The sequence below is a fragment of the Podarcis liolepis genome (assembly GCF_965112155.1).
Source record: "Podarcis liolepis genome assembly, chromosome: 6".
NCBI classification, from domain to species: Eukaryota; Metazoa; Chordata; class Lepidosauria; order Squamata; family Lacertidae; genus Podarcis; species Podarcis liolepis.
The window spans coordinates 76,974,551-76,995,963 of NC_139559.1; the positions used below are offsets into that span (position 1 = coordinate 76,974,551).

General features: G+C 44.0%; 1 protein-coding gene across 1 annotated transcript in view; it reads left to right on the forward strand.

Moving 5' to 3' along the window:
- The window catches only part of SLC30A7 (solute carrier family 30 member 7), a 41,999-nt gene that overhangs the window by 1,577 nt on the left and 19,009 nt on the right, over nucleotides 1-21,413 (forward strand). The window contains exons 2-9 of the mRNA XM_083511198.1: nucleotides 451-884; nucleotides 1,445-1,546; nucleotides 6,965-7,078; nucleotides 9,087-9,174; nucleotides 10,406-10,532; nucleotides 12,643-12,804; nucleotides 15,466-15,516; nucleotides 17,073-17,208. Coding sequence (XP_083367324.1) covers nucleotides 805-884; nucleotides 1,445-1,546; nucleotides 6,965-7,078; nucleotides 9,087-9,174; nucleotides 10,406-10,532; nucleotides 12,643-12,804; nucleotides 15,466-15,516; nucleotides 17,073-17,208 — 860 coding nt within the window. The 5' untranslated portion in view covers nucleotides 451-804. The remainder of the gene's footprint in view (nucleotides 1-450; nucleotides 885-1,444; nucleotides 1,547-6,964; nucleotides 7,079-9,086; nucleotides 9,175-10,405; nucleotides 10,533-12,642; nucleotides 12,805-15,465; nucleotides 15,517-17,072; nucleotides 17,209-21,413) is intronic.

Sequence of the window (21,413 nt, forward strand, 5' to 3'; positions counted from 1 at the left end):
GGGGCATACAGGGCTAAAGATGTATTGTGTGCTGTTTTGTATTCTGTTGGAAGCTGCCCAGAGTGGCAGTCAGATGGATGGGGGTACAAGTAATAATAATAATAATAATAATAATAATAATAATATCAACAACAATTCCTCTTCACCCAGACCTTGGTGTTGGAGGGTCATTGCTTCATTTATGTATTTTTGTGGTTGTTTTTTTTTTTTTACTGTAAACTTCCTTCTGATGCTCAGGCAAGGGCGGTATATAAATCTAATTAATAATAATTATTATTATTCACAGCCAGGAACTAATACTAATAGTAATACTAATAGTGGACAGGTCTCTTGTAAAGAAGCAGGCAAAACAATGGAACACAGTGTTATAATAATAATAATAGTTATGAGTTTGGGGCAGGTTGGAGAACTTATTGTTGTTGTTATTGTTGTTATTATTATTATTTCCAGGCCCTGACTAAACTCCAGCCTGCCTCTCCCACAGAGCGAGTAGCCCCGCCCCCTCTGCTCCCGCTCTCCGCCCCACGTGACGCAACTCGGCCTCCGCTCCTACCGCGCAGGCTCCGTAGCGGCGCCTCGGTCCGCTTGTGCCGGAAGTCTCCCTTGGCGGAAGGGGCCGGCTGCTGGGCTTACCTGGCAGAGAAGCGAGCGCGAAGGGGCCGGGAGGGGGGCGCCTGCCAGCCAGCCAAGCCAAGCCCGCCCGCCCGCCAGCCCGCCCGACCAGCCCCGCTTCGCCGAGCCAGGCCAGGCCTCGGGTCCCGCTCCCCCTCCGCCCGGCCCGCGCGCGGCCCGCCACCCTGGAAGATGCTGCCTTTGTCCATCAAGGACGACGAGTACAAGCCCCCCAGGCTCAACCTGCTCCGAAAGCTCTCGGGCTGGTTCAGGTGAGGAGCGCGAGGCCGAGGGAAGAAGCAGCCCGACACGCGTCCACACGCGTGTGCGTGGGAATGCGGTCGGAGGCGAGCCCAGCATGAGGGCTTGGCAGCATGCAGGCTGCCTCGGGGAAGGGGCGAGGCTTTGCGCTGTGTGAGGAGGAGGAGACTTTGCTTTGGCAGGCCTTTTGGTCCGGGATGTGACCCCCCCCCTTGGGGTCGGGAGGTGGAGATACAGGTGCATGGGGGGTGGCTTGTAACTGACGCTTGGGGGGTGCTCCCAGCTAGCCAGCCTGGTACGGACGTGGGTGGGGGGTGACCACAGCTGGAAGGCACCCCCAGGGTCATCTAGTCCAACCCCTGCAGTGCAGGACTATTTTGCCCAAAGTGGGGCTCTTGAACCCAGGACCCTGAGCTTAAGAGTCTCCTGCTCTAGGGACTGAGCTGTCCCAGAGTACCAGCTTCTCTTCTTCCCTTGAGAGAGGCAAGACCCTGGCCAGCATTGCTTCTTGGCTAACTCTCTTTTTCACCCCCATGCTCTCCTCCTCCTCTGTTTCCTGCCCGCCCTTTAGATCGATCCTGTCGGACAAGACGTCAAGAAACCTCTTCTTTTTCCTCTGCCTCAACCTCTCCTTTGCCTTCGTGGAGCTGCTGTATGGCATCTGGAGCAACAGGTACCGGGAAGGGAGGGAGGATGCGGGAGAGGCGGTGCCTGTTCAGCTCCGCTGCTACTGCTGCCACGTCTCCCTCTGGCTGGTGCTGGTGTGTGATGATGGCTGAGAGTGTCATTGGCCCTGGGAAAAGAGGGTGTGTGTTGGACTATCTCATTCATTCCTCCTCCTTGGAAGGCTGAGCTGCCAATGTTTGTTTTATGGGAAGCGGTCTTTTTGGTACACATTGTTTTAAGAGCAGGTTTTAAACTTCAGGAAGAAAAGAAGGCAGGGAGGCTTTCAAGAAGAGGAGGTGACTGTACTAGGGGTGGGGAAAGAAATGTTTTGGAGCCCTTCTCCCCTTTTGGCTGGCTTGAAGGTTTTTGTTGGAGGGACTGCTTGCATAACCGTTGCCTCTGAGTACATGATCTGCTAGATTTGGTACTCCTGAGGAGTTATGCAGTGTACACTGTGTAGAACGGTTGCTATAGTAAGATCAGGGAGAAAATGCTGCAGGACAAGGAAACCTTAAGTGTGCATGCACACGAAAGCTCATACCAAGAACTAACTTAGTTGGTCTTTAAGGTGCTATTGGAAGGAATTTTTTTATCTTAACTGGTCAGGTCCTGTAGATTAGAAGTTGCCAAAGGCAAAATGTCAACGTGCTGTTCCTTTATCTCATGAAGGCGTAACTTCTGCAGCTGTAATGATGCTGTAGTGGTTCTTGATTGATATGTAGGCCTTTATTTTTCTCCGGCAAAATTTGGGAAAGTTGTTGATAGTTTATGGCACTTGTATTCTCTTGTGGAAGCCATATAATCAATCCCTTATTTCTTAAGAAGCTGTGTCCTTGTATCCTGTACAGTGGTACCTCGGGTTACATACGCTTTAGGTTATATACACTTCAGGTTACAGACTCCGCTAACCCAGAAATAGTACCTCGGGTTCAGGATGAGAACAGAAATTGTGCTCCAGTGGTGCGGCAGCAGCAGGAGGCCCCATTAGCTAAAGTGGTCTTCGGGTTAAGAACAGTTTCAGGTTAGGAACGGATCTGTGGAACGAATTAAGTATGTAACTAGAGGTACCACTGTAGTGACCAAATGGATGATGCCAGTAGCTCATCAAAGCAAATCAAGTACACTAGACTAAGAGCTGGTTCACACATGGCTTTCCCCCTTCTGTAGACAGAGAGAGCACTATAAGAAACCCCTGACAGATAATTTGGGAAGTTATGGCAGCTTCTGAACCTGTCAATATATTGCAGAATAAATACAAATATCATACTTTGCACATACTGCTATATACGTGTTAAGAAACACATGTATGTAGGAGGAGGTGTTAGTGCTACGGGCAACTGGGGAACGGGCAAACAAAGCCTTTGAAAGAACTTCCTACATTTAACCAGTACTGTAGAGAGAGAATGAAGTATTGATACAACTTATTCAATATTTATTTTTTTTGGCTGCTTTTTAAAGGTTTATATGCATGAATAGCATGGGCTCTCTTCATGTTGGTGCCCTTTAGAAATGTATTGGTGGTAAAGTTATTTGCAGTTCAGAGCCTGATGTTACGAGCAGCAGTTGGGTTATAGAACCATGCCGTCTTTTGACAGCATGGACACGTTTCAGTACAGAGAGCTCTGAGAAATATTTGACCATGTATCTGCTGCAACAATATAGCTCGCCATAAGATTCTAGATGGAGGGCTTTGGCACTCTTTTGTCGGAAAATAAATTGTTGTGACTTAAAATCAATATATAAACCACATATGCATGAGATAAAGGTAAAGGGACCCCTAACAGTTAAGTCCAGTCGCGGACGACTCTGGGGTTGCGGTGTTCATCTCGCTTTACTGGCCGAGGGAGCCAGCATTTGTCCGCAGACAGCTTCCAGGTCATGTGGCCAGCATGACTAAGCTGCTTCTGGCGAACCAGAGCAGTGCACGTAAACGCCGTTTACCTTCCCGCCAGAGTGGTACCTATTTATCTACTTGCACTTTGACGTGCCTTCGAACTGCTAGGTTGGCAGGAGCTGGGACCGAGCAACGGGAGCTCACCCCGTCGCGGGGATTGGAACTGCTGACCTTCTGATCGGCAAGTGCTAGGCTCTGTGGTTTAGATCACAGCGCCACCCGCTTCCCAATATGCATGAGATATTTGCACCTTAATGCAAGACACCTGTTGGTTCCTGTGATGGGTCTGTACCCTGAAGCTGACTTCAGCATTTATTACACTGTGATGAGCAGGGCAGTGTCCTCTGGCAAGCATGATGAGCTGACTGCCTTCCTGCAAACTTTGAAGTTGTGTAAGTGGGTGGGGATTACCCCAGGAGTTGTGCGTTGTTCCCTGCCATCTGGAGCACAAAATGGGGAAGTGGGTGTTGGGTGCTGTTGCTTGAAGGCGTTTAGGGCACCTTCAATCAGCAGAGCTCAACCCAGCTGCTCTTCACTGACGCTTTCTTCAGGAATGGCTTTCATCTATGGCCAGCAGTCATTAGATGCCTTAATAGTCCCCATGATGCACTTTTATTAGGGTTCCTATGCATCCTAGCACCTTGTAGTATGACAGGCTATCTTTATATGCATATAGTCTCTGACTTCTTGGTATCTTTTATACTCAAAAGCTTGGTATCTGTCAGGCCCCAACACTGTTAGAAGCTGCTCTTGTGAATTTTTGCATTACTGTGTCTTGAAGAGCCCCGTCTATTTTTGTAGCAAACAGTATCTTCATAATGAATATTTAAATATTGCTTCTAGTGGGTCGGTCTTCTGTGAATACTAGGAGAGATGAGGTGGGTTAAATCTAAATTATGGTTATGATTAGTGGAAAGCTCATTCTGACAATTTAAATAGAAACACACAATTTCAGAACTAAAGTATTTTATGAGCCACTGGGAATGAATTTGGTTTTTTGACAGTCTTTCTTTTCTGCTCTTTAGTCCAGAGACTTTCAAAGAGTGCCTACAATTCAAATAAACATACCACATAAGAGAACAGTACAGTGGTACCTCTGGTGGTGAACGGGATCTGTTCCGGAGCCCCGTTCGCAACCTGAATGGAACGCAACCTGTGTCTGCGCATGCGCGGGTCGCGATTTGCTGCTTCTGCGTATGCGTGAGCGGCGAAACCCGGAAGTAACCCTTTCCGGTACTTCCGGGTCGCTGCGGGACGCAACCTGAAAAGACGTAACCTGAACCGAACGTAACAAGAGATATGACTGTATCAGAAATATTTACCCTATTTTTCGCCCTATAGGACGCACTCCCCCCCTCCAAAAATGAAGGGGAAATGTGTGTGCGTCCTATGGGGCGAATGCAGGCTTTCGCTGAAGCCTGGAGAACGAGAGGGGTCGGTGCGCACCGACCCCTCTCGCTCTCCAGGCTTCAGGAAGCTATCCGCAAGACTTGGGAGCCCGTGGGAGTTCCCGCCGTGCTTCCATGGCTTGCGCAGAGCTGCCTCTATCCCGAAGCCCGGGCGCACTGAGCAGTCGCGCCGGGGCTTCGGGTAGCTCTGCGCAAGCCGCGGGAGCCCTCCCATGGCTTGCGCAGAGCTGCCTCTACACCTGAAGCCTGGGCACGCTGAGCAGTCGCGCCGGGGCTTCGGGTAGCTCTGCACAAGCCGTGGGAGGGCTCCCATGGCTTGCGGAGAGCAGCCTGTTCTGGGGGCTGGGGAAGCTCCGGCTTCCCCCGACCCAGCCCCGTGCCTGGGGGAAAAATAATTGTCCCCCTTTATTCCCCCCCCCCAAAAAAACTAGGTGCGTCCTATGGGGCGAAAAATACGGTAAAACCCAGTAAAACTCAAAGCAGTTAAAAGATCTAATGTTGGTACTTAAAGGCTTTGGCAAATAAGATGGTCTTACACAGTGTTAAAAAGAATCGGAGTGTGCATCAGGCAAGCCTGCCTGGGGAGAGCATTTCACAAGCAGGGTACAATGGCAGAAAAGACATTTCCCTGGTCAGTCACTGCCTCCCTACACAAGGTCCTCTGAGAAAATCTGTGGGAGCTTCATAAGAATGCATTCTGCCAGTGTTTCTGAACAGCTGATGAATGCTATGTACTTCAGATGCTTTTACGGAGTAATGCTAATATAAATACAGCTTAAGTTAGAGGAAGCTTAACATCACTTAAGAAAACGACTCACGCCAGGCAGGCCTGTTTTGAAAGCTATGCTTCCAAATTTAGGATAAACTACCATAGGAGTAATTATTTTCCTGAGGTGAGTAATAGTTTTTACTTGCCAAATTGCTTCAGATGCCATGTGAGACACAGGCTTACATTCCTGGGTGGGCTGGTAACAATTTTTATGGAGTTGGTTCCCTTTTGTATTTATTTTTTAGGCTGATCCAAACCTACCTTCACTGATAAATCAGAGAATATGGTTGTTTCAACACGCAGATTAATAATAAGGAAAATAACCATTGGAGCTGAACTTGCTAATTCTTTTGAGTCTGCTTGTTTCTGGTGTTGAAGCAAACCAGTCAACGGGGACTTGTTGAACTGCTAGAAAAATGAAGCTTTTCCAAGCAGTGACAGTTGTGGATATTAGCACAAGGAAGCTATATCTGGAGATCTACCATATCATATATTACAATCTGTATGCCTGGATCCCCAGGAACAAACAGTATTTACCTCATTGGACTGTGTGAACCAGTCCTCTTAAAAAAGATTCAATGTAGGATTTATTTTTAGCTACATCAAAGGTAAAAAACCCCCAACAGTTGCAGGTAATTTTGAACATATTTTGGCAGAAAACTGATTCATTACTATAACCCAGTATCATTATAGTTATGTAGATGGGCTAGGCAATTTCTCACCAGTGGATTGTAATAACAAGTGACTGTAAAGCTCTCATTAACATTCCTGATTGGAATTTCAAATTAATCCTGCCTTTTACCACCTGCTGAAGACTTGCCATTAAATGTGCTTGATCAGGAAATAATTTGCCATGAATCAGTGAACACATACATTTTCGAACTCCTCCAGGTGTTTAGGAATGGCTAGGTGAGGCTATTACCTTGCCTCTATTGTAGGGAAAGTGTTGGTGGCTATGTTACACTCTCTGATTTCATCTGAATGTCTTATCCAGGATAGACTACAAATATTTTATCCAGGATTTTACTTTTGGTGACAGTACATTTAATTCCTTCCCCTGGCTAATAAATTAATCTTGTAGTTCATTGTACTGAATTTTCCCAATGCTTTGTGCATAAGATCTATTAATTAGTCTCACTTCTTAATAGGTTCTGATGGGATAGAGTTTTTGAATGAACTAGATACCATGTAAATGTGTATTAGCAAGAAAATATTTTAAGTAAAAACTCCAAAGGAACCCTGGCTTTTGAGCAATCCTTGCGCACAGTGGAGTTGCTAATGGAACTGACCTTGAAGCATTCAAATATGCTATAAGTTCTGGTGCCTAACCAAATGTTTTCTTTGCTTTTCCAGTTTAGGTCTAATATCAGATTCTTTTCACATGTTCTTTGACTGCACTGCTCTGTTAGCTGGACTGGCAGCGTCAGTAATTTCGAAGTGGAGATCAAATGATGCCTTTTCTTATGGGTAAGTAGAGAAAACATAGATGTCCTAAGAAACCTATATATTGCCTCTAATGCCTGATGGTAATAGATGACAGAATGTCAGCATACTCTAGTCAATCTAAACAGAGCAGTGTTGCGTTTAGGAATTGTACTGAAGTGGGCTGGTGCAATTAGGCTGTAAATATTTCTATTGTACCTATTGTACTACCTTTTTGGTAGGAGGGCCAAGTCTCAGACACTTGAGAACTTTTCGCCTTTAATGTTAATGAAAATATGACTCAAATTAATGTCAGGCTGTTTAGCTGTTGGTTCGGGTACACTTTCCCACTCTCAGGGACATGTGCAAGCTTCCAGAAATCCGAAGCTCTCTCTGCTTAGGGAACACAATGAATGTTTAGTATGGATACAAGTTGCCTTGAAAATCTGACTGGTGCTGTGTTGCTCCCAAGGCTTTCTATGGGTTGCACCCCTGTTAGTTCCTGGCTTCCTGATTGTGGTTTGTTTGGGAAAGTGCTGGCTTGGATGCAATGCTAAGACCGAAGCCTCCTTTCTGTGCTTGGTGAAGGGAAGAGTGAGGTCAGAGTGCTTGGTCTTTGTGCACCACCTAATCTTTCTAACTATGGCTTTGCATTATGCGCCCATGAGACCTTTGTGTCATGCTGCCTGAAGGACCTCTTCAGTTTCATGCTTCGCACATGTGCATCATGTTTGCTGGCTCGTGGTAACTAATTGATTTGTATCAGTAGCTGTCTGGCAGGCCACATCGGGCCCAATATCATCTTTTCTGCTTCCCTGAACATGGCACAAATCCTTCTGAGGACCAAAACAGATGCTCACATCTTTGATAAACACACATGTCAATTTGGCTATATAGTAGTACCTCGGGTTAAGTACTTAATTCGTTCTGGAGGTCCATTCTTAACCTGAAACTGTTCTTAACCTGAAGCACCACTTTAGCTAATGGGGCCTCCTGCTGCTGCTGCGCCGCCGGAGCACGATTTTTGTTCTCATCCTGAAGCAAAGTTCTTAACCTGAGGTAATATATCTGGGTTAGCGGAGTCTGTAACCTGAAGCGTATGTAACCTGAAGCGTATGTAACCCGAGGTACCACTGTAATGTTCATGTGGGGTCCACTTCTATTGCTCAGTCAAGCATGCAGAGGCCTACAGCAAAACCCACACCAACGGTGCCCCCCACTAGTTTAATTTCCCCCTCCTAACTCAGCTCTGATAATGAAAGTGAGCTGATTTGTGGGGTGAGGAAAAGGCAACTCTTCAGGCAGCAGATCATGAGGAGGTAAGTTGGCTTTACTGCTATCCTCCATGCACTCAGTCTTACGATAAAGTTGACACACATTCAAGTTAAACTGGCAAATACATTTTTAGCAAACACATGGCATATCTGGTTTTGGCCTCAGTAAGAAAGGAAAAATGAACTTTCATACGCTGCTGGGAGCAGCATCTGCCAAATGAGAAGCAGGGCCTGGTGTGCTGCTTTTGACCTGGCTAAGAGCTGCTTTCTGTGTGGGTTCATGCAAAGTGGTGCTTGCTGGCATGAAGCAAGCCGAACATTGCCTCGCTGCAGAAAATGGGGGACTGCACCCACTCTGGAGCAAATCTTCCACTACCTGGTGAGAGTTGTGCCTGCAGATCAGGTGAGCAGCAGCGCTTTTGGATCTTCTCACTCAATAAATGGTGCCAGCTGGTTTGAAAGCAGTGTTCAAGGCTCTGTTTCTCATCCAGTGTGTCAGTGCTTCTCATTTTTGAAAACTTATTGTAGGGGCTTTTGTGATGATACAGTTCTGGTGTGGAGTCTGTATACCTTATTTGCATTCTAGGAGCAAATAGTACACGGTGCTAGCTTCAATTCTAGCTTTAGTTATTCTTTTTAAAAATATCACTTTATTCAGATTATTCGGCCACCATTTGTTACTGGCTTTTTCAGCTATGGGAAAAAACCTAAGACTTCAATAGTTGTGGAATTTGGGCTAATGCAGAGTGCTACTAAGATCTTTGTAAAAATCTTTCTAGGTATGTTCGAGCAGAGGTATTAGCTGGCTTTGTCAACGGTCTGTTTCTGATCTTCACAGCCTTCTTCATTTTCTCTGAAGGTGTCGAGGTATGTTATGAAGATGGCTATAAATCATTCCTGATAAATAAACTGATTTGTGGAGTTCAGTCCTGTGGTTATTTACTTGGAAGTTGGTGCCAGAGACCTGGTTTGCATGACACTGTGAGCCTGCATCTAGTGACATTAAAGTCAATAGCACCAGTGCTGCCAGAGCAAAGAAATATGTGCAATAGTGCCTCCAAATGCAGGAAATGCATCCCCAAACCATCTTTTCACAAGATTTGAGACAGCTCAGTTTTAGCCCCATTATCATTAAATAGCAGGCACAAACCACAGCATTCTTCCCTATCAGAGGGCTAGGCTATGGGCAGCCGACACTTCTACTCTCAGAAAGACAAAATAGTGGCGCAATCCCCAGAAAGAATTAGGAGCGACGTAGCACAAGTGAGATATTCCAAGCAGCTTGTATCCATACTAAACATTCATGGCAGCTTCATCTGCTGACTTGATTCTTCAGTCTTTCCCCCCCAAACAAACTAGATACCGTATTTTTCGCTCTATAAGACGCACCAGACCACAAGACACACCTAGTTTTTGGAGGAGGAAAACAAGAAAAAAAATATATTCTGAATCTCAGAAGCCAGAACAGCAAGAGGGATCGCTGCGCAGTGAAAGCAGCAATCCCTCTTGCTGTTTTGGCTTCTGGGATAGCTGCACAGCCTGCATTCGCTCCATAAGACGCACACACATTTCCGCTTACTTTTTAGGAGGGAAAAAGTGAGCCTTATAGAGCAAAAAATACGGTAAGTGCTATGCCAGGAGTAAGCCAAGACTTGCTCTTGACCTATTTCTGGTTTAGTGCTTGTAGTTGGTTGGAAACAAGCCATGGCTAGAGTTCACATGAGAAACCAGGCTCTGGGTTTTTTGTAATGTGTGCAGCATCCCTGGGGGATTAAAACAAGCCATGGTTCAACTTGATTGAGTGCTCTTTGGTGGAAGGGATCTAGCCGTGATGGCTATTCTCTGTGTCCACAATACCAGTTGCTGGAAACCACCGGAGAGGAGAGTCCTCTTGTGCTTGGATCCTGTTTGTGGCTTTCCCACGGGGATCTGGTTGGTCACTGTGAGGACAGGATGCTGGCCTGATTCAGCAGGCTCTCCTTATGTGTGGATGCAGGCGATGCTTCACAGAGCACTGATATGTAGGATACCCTGAGAATGTTTTATAAGTGGATGTTGTAAATGACTTGCACTCACACCTTCTGCTTCCCTGTTGCAGAGAGCCCTTGAACCTCCTGACGTGCATCATGAAAGACTTCTTCCAGTTTCTATACTCGGCTTCCTTGTAAACCTGATAGGAATTTTTGTGTTCCAACACGGAGGACACGGCCACTCTCATGGTTCTGGTAAGATGCTCAAACAATAATCTTACGGGCCTCTCCAGGCATCCCTTTTATTACGCATTCATGATGATTTGTGCTCATGATGTTATTGGGGCAGTCAGACACGACCCCACTTTCCATTTTGCTTGTGCCTCAAAAAGCTTTGGGTTGAACATACTTTTTAATTTCTACTCAGTGGATGTACTAGAACGTCCTCCTTAAATCCTGAAACTTTTTATACCTCAAATGTTCTGAGGTTGGTTTTTTGGGGGTGCAGGGAGGTTGGGATGTCCCATTTTTGCTGCCCTATAGTAATGCAATGATTTGTGGACGGTCCAGTATAAATCTTACCACCAGCGCACTATTATTTCAACAGTGACATGCTGCAGAATGCACTTCCAACAAAACACCAATCTGGAGCGGCCTTTAATCAATCATTTTGTCTCCAGTTTCACTAGATGGCTCAGTACTACGTTCTGTCGTACAGCAAAGTTCCAGTGAGATGTCTTGTACACTCATTATACAGCTGTGTTGTGCCTCTCATGCTGCAATATCAGCAACCACTGGTCACCCTTCACCAGCATCGTAAAAGCTTTGGAATACCTTTGATGTCCACTGGATTTTTCAGGAGAAAGAGAGAGTTGTTTCATAGCTTAGAGAGCCACTAGAAGGCCTTGCCTCCTTAGCACCAGCAAAACACCGCTGTAAAAATGTCTTAAAATGACATTTTAAGAATCAGAACCCGCTTTGTTGTTTTTATTGGCCAATTCATTAAGTCCTATATAGTATGCTACTACAGCTCACTGGTTTTCACTGCCGTCTATATTTAATATGTGAAATGAATTTTTAATATGCGGCACGTAGTATTGCTTTAAATTTAGCAAGGAGCATATAAGCTGCTATCTGGAAATATGCAAATGATGGGAAATATCATGCATGGGGGAACTGTAGTGCTTAAATAGGTGATAGCTTGTGATGAAACTACTATTGTGTAGAAATATGAACTTTAGCTATGGCTTTGTTCTGAACTAGTGTAAAATAGAGCTATGTTTGGGCAGGTTCAGGCATGACTCTCTCAAGCCATGGTTTATCAGCCTGAGATAGAGCTGTGTGCTTATGAGCCCTTGCAATCCTGGCTTTAGTGCATCTATCCTAGCTTTTTAAACCACAGTTCCCTTTGTTGTCTGAATTGTTTATTGGCCTATGCTCTATGATAATTGCGTCTGAAACTGGGCCTTAGTCGATTGGCTAGATTGAGCAAGGGCACATTTTTAGTTGATCACAATAGTTTTGATCAATTAATTGACTGAAATATAAGTCCTCTTGGTAGAGGTATCCCCTCCGGGGACGAAAAATAAAAAAATGACAATACCTCTTCTGTGATTCATACATGCATCAACTGAGAAGAAATATAATACTTTTTTTTACTGTAAAGCTATTTTATAAGTTACCGTATTTTTCACTCTATAACACGCACCAGACCATAACACACACGTAGTTTTTAGAGGAGGAAAACAAGAAAAAAAATATTCTAAACGAAGTAGTGGATATATGATTTTTGTGGTTCATGCTGTGGCCACAGACATGTGATCTGACAGTGAGTTTGGAGTAGCCCAATGCAAAAATCCTGAGGATCCATGTGGATCCATGCTTTGTAACCACGGAGGAGGGAAGGAAGGGGAACCATGGATCCTCTGCTCACGACTGCAGCAGATCCCCCCCGCCACCCGCAGGCATTCGCTCCATAACAGGCACAGACATTTCCCCTTACTTTCTAGGAGGAAAAAAGTGAGTGTTATGGTGCAAAAAATACGGTAATTTAAACATTTTGGAGCAACAAGTTTTCTGTTTTAACAATGGGGATTGGCGGCCATGCAGATTTTCTGCCTCAAGCACCGAAACGTGTTTGGCCATTTCCATCTTGTTTATTGAACAATCGAAAGAAGCTATTATTGCTTCATTGTTTTCAGACTTAAAATTGCAGCTACCTACAAAGACATTTGTTAAACCTAAGAAGGCTGCCCCTTCCTCATCACACAGGAATGACTTTACAGGGGTAACCCTGAGAAGTTAGTATTAGTCGTGACAATACACAGAAGCGTTCGAAGTCACTCCAACAAATTTCTTTTTGCAGGGCATGAACATAGCCATTCCCTGTTTAACGGGGCTCTAAGCCATGGGCACAGTCATGGAGGACACGGGCACAGCCATGATTCCAAGCATGGGCATGGGCATGGGCATTCTCATGACCACAGCCATGGACATGGGGATTCGCAGAGTCAAGATTGCTGCCATGGTAAGTGTATATGACCTAGCAGACTCACAGATACACATGCACATGTTGTGTCGTCTTCATTGTGGAACCCTTGCATGGATGCGCTGCAAGATTCTTGACTTTTCTGGGCAGGAAGATAACATTGATTGTACAGTCGTACCTTGGAAATCCAGTGGAATCAGTTCCGGAAGTCCCTTCGACTTCCAAAACCTTCGGAAACCAAAGTGTGGCTTCTGATTGGCTGCAGTAGGAAGCCACAGAATAATAATAAGAATATAATAATAATTTATTATTTATACCCCGCCCATCTGGCTGGGCCTCCCCAGCCACTCTGGGCGGCTCCCCCAAAAATATTAATATACTGTAATACATCAAACATTAAAAGCTTCCCTAAACAGGGCTGCCTTCAGATGTCTTCTAAAAGTCTGGTAGTTGTTGTTCTCTTTGACATCTGGTGGGAGGGCGTTCCACAGGGAGGGCGCCACTACCGAGAAGGCCCTCTGCCTGGTTCCCTGTAACTTGGCTTCTCGCAGTGAGGGAACTGCCAGAAGGCCCTCGGTGCTGGACCTCAGTGTCCGGGTAGAACGATGGGGGTGGAGATGCTCCTTCAGATATACTGGACCAAGGCTGTTTAGGGCTTTAAAGGTCAGCACCAACACTTTGAATTGTGCTTGGAAACGTACTGGGAGCCAATGTAGGTCTTTCAAGGTGTTATATGGTCTCGGCGGCCGCTCCCAGTCACCAGTCTAGCTGCCGCGTTCTGGATTAGTTGTAGTTTCCGGGTCACCTTCAAAGGTAGCCCCACATAGAGCGCATTGCAGTAGTCCAAGCAGGAGATAACCAGAGCATGCACCACTCTGGCGAGGCAGTCCGCAGGCAGATATTGTCTCAGCCTATGTACCAGATGGAGCTGGTAAACAGCTGCCCTGGACATAGATTTGACCCAGCGGACGTTCAGCTTCCAAAAATAGTTCACAAACTGGAACACTCACTTCCGAGAGCCAAAACCTTTGAGAACTAAGCTGTTCAAAAACCAAGGTACGACTTATATGTAAACAGTTGAATGTTGCCTTCTGACCATTTAACACATTTTCTGCAGACTTTATATGTAAGAGATTGTAAGTATCCCATGTTGCTTGTGATATGTGCACATGATTATGCTTCTTGCTGTGTGTGCTCCCAAGGGAAATTGCTGTGAATAGAAACTATGTGCCATACGTATTTATTTAAATTTTGATGTTGTTTAATACAATACATGTGTATGCCACTCAGATGTGCATAGGTGTGCCCTTAATAGCACACAACGATCTCCCAGGGAAAACTCACCTGGAGCCATCATTATATATATCTTTAGGCATCAGGCAAAAGCTTTCCTCTATAACCAGGCCTTTGGCCTTTAATTATCTGTTGCCTTTTAGAAGGGGATGGGGTGTTTTTAATGTATTTCTTTTCCCTCTTGGTTTTAATGTATATATGTAGGGTTTTTATTGTCCGTCTGTCTGTTTGGTTTTAAGTCATTTTGGGCTGCTCTGTGCAAAATAAAGTGACTAACAAATTAATAAATAATAGTAATTTAGTAATTACTATAGTAATAATAGTAATACACAAGTGTATACTTACACGCAGAAGAAATCTTTTATTGGATCCTTGCAAATGGATCCTTGCAAATCTGTATCTGAAGCTGCTTGCTATCATTTGAAAAGAACAAACAAACACTGATTCAAATCCAGATTAAATGGGGACTGGCATCAGTTCTGTTTTAAGGCTCATGGCAACATTTTCTTTAACTGCATTGAAGGTGAAGGAGGACAATGTCTCAGAATCACTTTCTTGCCAACTTTCAGGGGGTGATCATGGGCCAGTAGACCTCTCTCACCCTCGCCTTCTTCATAGGTTGGCGGTGAGGATAAAATGTGTTGGAGTGGGGACAGCAACACAACTGTGTATGTTGCCTTGAGCTTGATGGAAGCATAGGCTAATAACAGAATTGTTGATTGCATTTTTGACAGTGAAGGAAGGTTGTTGAAAAGGATTTTTTTTAAAAAAAATCATGCTGTGTAGATGTTGAGTAATTATTGTCTAGTATTCAGCCTCCCATTTTTATTTTTTTTGAACAGGTAATTAAAACGTCAGTGGCTTAGCTGCAGAATAATTTGGACTCCTGTAATATGAGATAATTCATGTCTGATTTCTAAGTGTTTGTTTTTAAGGCCTTAAACTTTACACGTTCTGGCCGTGTTTGACTTGCTTCTGGATTCTCAGCCTAATAGTAATCTGCACTTAGATACGACCATTGTTTGGAAATCGTGACATTATGTCCCAAGTTGGCAGACAACAGAGCTTTCTATGGCTTGTGCCTGCGTTGTTAATTTGCTTCTTCCATCTTTCTCTTCTCCTGTCACCTCAAAACAGAACCTAACATGAAATTGCTTGGAAAGTTTGGATTTTGGAGAATTCATTGAGTTCCCTCCTTCCTCTATACTTTCACTTAAAAAAACATTCTAGGTTCAGTTTTTATTTTAATTTAAAAAAAGGATTTCCAATTCCATTTGATTAAGAAGGTGATGCTGTATAAGCAGTTGCTGCAAATAATACGATCCCAGAAAGAGAACTTCAGTGCTGAACAGAAACTCGCATAACATTGAGAGGATAAATGTGTTTTATCTTCCTGCTGTTTTACAGATAATCATCCCATTGAATTGGCTGCGGGATCCAGCAAACAGATTTTAGAAGGTATGTTATCAACAGAGCGTGCTAAAACAGAGTCGGTGGAAATGAAGCAATAATAGCATAGTGCGAATCTGGAAGAAACAAAACTATATATATAAAAGTTTTATGTTGAAATTCACTAACAATGAGGAAACACATTTCTTTTCTGACCAATCCTGGACTTGGGGGACTCAGCCCCTTGGGGAGTTGGGCAGCAAAAGCCAACCACCCCTATTTTTCCACATCATACTTGAGAATTCACTTAGCTTATGTCCTATTGTGTTCAGAAGGAAACAGGAAGGGAGCAGTTGTTGTGAGTTGCATCACTTTGCACTGATGGAATGTGCTTTGATCTGGTGTAGGGAGCTGTTAGCAGAACATGGAGAAACGAAAGCTTTGTTGATTCCCTCTGCTCCCTCCAGTTCCATCCATGTGCCCCCAAAATCAGACAGACAGAAGCAGTTAAAGATAGCAGCTGCTTTTTAAAAAAATGAAGTAAGAATGCAATTCAGATAAGCTTTTCAAGTCCTGCTCCATCCTTCATGGGAGATTATGCCCTCGGCTACCAGCAGAGGGATCCCTAGGCTTAGTTTTGGGACAGGTTCTACATATCATTGAAATGGAGTGGCTTGACATTTGTTCAGATTTGTGTAACTTGCCTATATTTATATACGAACTTAAGTAGTGTATTTGGAAAAAGAATTTGTTGCTGGCACACAAAAAGTATTTTCAGCAGTTGAAATGCAGAAGGGATCATAAATGGTTGGGGTTTTTTGCAGAACTTCCTTCTGGCAAAGCTTTTTTCGAGTTCAGCTCATAAAAATGTATTAAAACATTTCAGCTAATAAAAATCAGCGGTGGGTTTTTAATCGTGCTTGGTGTTTTATTAATTTGGAGAAAAATTATTGCTCCGCAAAAAGTTCAAGTTTGATCTTGTGACAACGATTTTCCTTACGCTTTGCGTACTATAAGGGGACATGTAACCATTTGGGAAACTGGTATATAGACAAATAGTGAAAATTTATTTTAGTGTTATGTATTATTTTATTACAGTTTTTTGTTTTTGTTTTAGGAAAGAACCTATTTTATTATAGGGTGTTTTTTTTCATCGTGTGAGTCACCCAGGTGACTTATGTTAGAGGGTGACCCACAAATAATGTAAATAAATGGCAACTCCTCTTGCAAAAATGTTCCTGATCATATGAAGGAGCTGTTTCCATAGTATGTTTGGCATGGGTACCACTTCTTGGATTGTTTGTGTTGTCTGAGTGATGTGAAAATAGCCTGCGCTGCATCTTCTAGAAACCGGGAAAAGCCCCAGTATGGATTCCACTTGTGGCTCACAGCTTCTGACACCACCTTTGCAGAATGGAATTGAGATTTGCTGTAACAGATTTCTCCTGCAAATGTAATGTGATAATAGGCATGTCCTGTATTTTTATGAGTGTAAATATTTACACAGGAACCGTTTGTCTGCTATCCATTGTCGGCTGTGCCACTTATTTGAAGGCCTACTGAAATTTACGTTTTAAAAAAATACATTAATATGCTTTCTGATCTTAATGTATGTTTGTTTGTAGGTGTATTTTTACATATTGTTGCTGACACACTTGGAAGTGTTGGTGTAATCATATCTGCGTTACTGATGCAGAACTATGGTTTAATGATAGCTGATCCTATCTGTTCGATGCTGATAGCTATGCTTATAGGAGTAAGGTAAGTGCTGGGATGGGTGGTCATTTTCTAGGGTTTGGAATTAAAGCAAATATTGCAGCCTTGATTGTCAATTGCTATAATTGCAGCATCCGTTTACTTTCTTGCTTACTTGTTCCTCTCCCCCTTTCTCCCATCGTTTAGCCATTTATTTTCACACCTAAAACGTTCTCCTGTCGGCAGCCAATCTTGCTTGCGCATGTAATTTCTGCGTATTTTAGGCTTGCAAAATGGCCTTTCTGACCCCCATTGTGAAGCATCTTTCCGTTGTGTGTTGTTTATATAAGCAATGTACTGTACTCCTAAATGAACAAGAATGGCCTCAAATTCAGTGGAGGCCTGCTGGCTGGCACGCAGTGTAGTCTTCACCCAAACTCAGCTGCCAAACTTCTCATAAAAAGCTGCTCAATATCCGTCGTTGTCTTCTGAGGCTTCTTGCTGCCTTTGGTGGTGGAATGTCTCAAGCTTATTGAAAAAGTACCCCACGCAACAATGGATTTCTGAATCGGGAAAGTGTTCCGCTGTGTAACATAGCTTTCAAAAACAGTTGTAAATAGAAGCTGACAAGGCATTCAGACTTTTCAATCACACAGAACTCTTCATTAAGTTGCACGTTAGGAGCAATGTTTTTAAAAGCTTTCGGAGTGAGGATAGGAGTCTAAACCAACGGTTGCCAGTGTGATGCCCACGGGCACAGATATGCCCGCAAGAGGGTTTCCAAAGCAACCATGGGGTTTTCTCCCCGTGCTGGAATTAGGATTGAAAGAAGCATTCTGTTGGACCCAATGGAATAGGTTGCAATTTGTGCTTGATGATCGCGGCAGTTTCTCCGGTTCGCAGACCTGCCCATGAACCAAAATAGGTTGGCAGTCCCGGGTCTAAGCTGTTGTCTGCAATGTTCCTGTCTTAAGATGGTAATAGAGGGAGCTTTCAACGACTTCTTTAGACGACAACTTTGGCCTTTGTGTATAGAGCCCAATATGGGTAGGCCTGAGTCAAACAATTTGTACTTCACTTTTGTGGTGTATAGATTGCTGGGTGCCCCCACTAAAACTAAGCTCCTACATGATGTGAGAAGGGGAGCAAGCAATTTTCTTTAAAAATATATATATTGGGGCGATTGTCTTAGATGTGTGGTTTCCCTGATTTACCCGTCTTATATCTGCATTTGTGGGCTGAGTCAGCGATGAAGGCTTAGCATGTTAAATTCACTTTAAGCCTTTTTGGAAGGTTTTGCTTTCTCCCACAAATTTTGTCAGTGTTCCTGTTGGGGAGGCATGGAATAGGGACATCTTCTACCTTTGGAGACCAGCATTATGGTGTGTTTTTGAAGAGATTTCAAAAAAGGTGGGGCTAGTGGATAGTAGAATACTTGAGCTAGTACCCTTTCTTTCAGATTTAAACCGGGCATGGACTTGTTTGAGGTTATGAACAAAATTGTCTTCCATTCTGTCAAATGAAGACTATACTGTTTATGTAGCTTTTGAAGACGAGGCTCAAGAACTGTTTTTAATTTTTTTATTCATTGCCGTACCATACAAAAACTGTTGTCTGTAGGCATTTCTAAGTGGGAAAGGGAATCTTTTGCACATGAAATACATAGTTTTCAGTGTGAAAACTACATGTTTGCTAAAAGATGGAAACTGATAACCTGAGATGCACAAAATGTGTATTTTCTCTACGTGGCTTCTTTTGCCTTCTTACCTCTACTTGTATTTAGTTAGGAATAATCCTTAATACTCCACAAGGGTAATGAAGAAAAGCAGAGTTGCAGCTCAAGCTTATACACCCTTAGCATCTAAGTTTGTGTAATATTTTGTTTCTCTCTGATCTGGAAGTGAGAATTTCTGGGAGATGAGCATGCTGCACAGATGATTTCTTGGTAGCGCAAGAGAGTGCAAGCAGCCAGCTGCTGGGGAAAGGGTGTATGGATGGGAGGTGGTGGAGAAGGGTGAAATTTGGCTGCAGGACAACACCACTTCTGCCTCCTGGAAGCAATTTCTGAATCAGAGGCACCGCTGCAAAATAACCCAGCCCCAATGTTCACCTTAAGTTCTTGGCGTTAAATCTGAATTCCATTGACAGCGTTGGCTTTCATTGATTTATAGTGCTCCCCAGCTCTTTACATTTTGAAACTTGGGGGGGGGGGGTCTAAAGCTGATGGCAGCAAATTTGGACTTACTTCTGTTGACTTGTGAATCACGTTTCTGTGGCTCTTTTAAAAGATATCAGCACCAGCTATCAGCCCCAAGCTCTGGTTTTATGATAGTGCAGTGTCATTGCCTTGGTTCTAGGCCAGATTTGTGTCATGCAACATGGAAATGAGGCAACATGGCCTTTTTGCGCAACAAGCGGGCAATATCTGTATCATGGTTGTACGTATGCGGAAGGATGTCAGTTGCTGTGCGGTTCTTTAAACAATGTCTTCGGTATTCTAAGGCTAATGGCATGTCCCACTCCGATATTAATTACTGTTATAAAATGAAAACAATTCTCAAATTACAGGGGCCTAGAGCACACTTTGTATGGGCTGGAGCCCACTTCATTATATCCATGAAAAGTTATCTCCAATCGGCAAGTATCCAGAGAGAAAAATGTCAAGTCTTGGGCCAAAAGGCCGTGAGATAATAATAGACAGTGACATACCGACAGTTGCAGATACAGTGGTACCTCGGGTTATGAACTTAATTCGTTCTGGAGGTCCGTTCTTAACCCGAAACCGTTCTCAACCTGAGGTACCACTTTAGCTAATGGGGCCTCCCAGTGCCGCTGCACCATTTTTGTTCTCTTCCTGGGGCAAAGTTCTCAACCTGAGGTACTATTTCTGAGTTAGTGGAGTTTGTAACCCAAAGAGTTTGTAACCCAAAGCGTTTGTAACCCGAGGTGCCACTGTACTATGAAAATAGTATCCCCCCCTCCTCTGCTAGTTGTAATACTTTTAGTAGGAAAGAAGTCCATAGACCCAATTAAGTCTGAATAAAGTAGAATTGAATTTACTATTAGAAGTTTATTAGAATCATAGAGTTGGAAGGGATCCCAGGATCATCTAGTTCAACCTGCTGCAGTGCAGGAATATGCAGAATCAAACTTGCAACTTTGGCATTATCAGCCTCTTCTTCTGCAATTACTTGTAGCCGAGTAAGATGGTCTTCCAAGAATTGGATCTTAACAGTGACTGTGGAGGCCAATTCTGGATCCACACGTCTTTCCTTAACCAACTAAGCTATCCAGTCTAGTAAGTCCTAGTCCAGCAGTTCTACAGTAGATCTTCCCTTTGAAGTCTAGGTTGGATTATGGTGACTCTCCAGTCAACAGTGGAGTATCATGGGGGACGGAAATATTCTCCTACTTGTGTCTGAATGTTGCTGCTTTCTACGTGTGAATGGTGTCCGTTTATTTTCTTTAGTAGAGAGTGATCCATGAGTCCTGTGTAGGGCTTGTCTAGATAGGAGAAGAATATTGCTGGCCAGTAATGGCACATATTGGCACACCCTGCAGAGAATGAGTAGGGGAATGAGCTCTGGTGGCATGTCTGATGTTAGGTTTTGTAACAGTATTACCAAACACTATGAACATGCATGTAAATTGGTGATGTCGGTGGGTGCATTCTACTGCAAAAAAAGGAAAAATACATGTGAAGTGGCTTTCAACTTGTACTGTATTTTGATAATGGGGATTGGAGCTGATCAGGTCAGTATTACACTTGCCTCCAAAAAAGAAAAGAAAAAGGGATTAAACAGTGGCAACTCTCCTTTTTGCCAATGTAGCACTTGATTTCCAGTTTACTACAGCTTCAGCAAAGGTAAATGTACGGTAAAGGACCCCTGGACGTACAGTAGAAATTTGACTATGGGGTGCGGTGCTCATCTCACTTTTCAGGCCAAGGGAGCCAGCATTTGTCCACAGACATGTGGCCAGCATGACTAAACCGCTTCTGGCACAACAGGACACTGTAACGGAAACCAGAGCGCATGGAAACGCCATTTACCTTCCCACTGCAGTGGCACCTATTTATCTACTTGCACTGGTGTGCTTTTGAACTGCTAGGTTGGCAGAAGCCGGGACAGAGCAACAGGAGCTCACCCCATCGTGCGGATTCGAACCGCCGACCTTCCGATCGGCAAGCCCAAGAGGTTCAGTGGTTTAGACCACAGCGCCCACCTGCTCTCTACTAAAGTCAAATTAGTGCAAATGTCTCACTGTGGAAT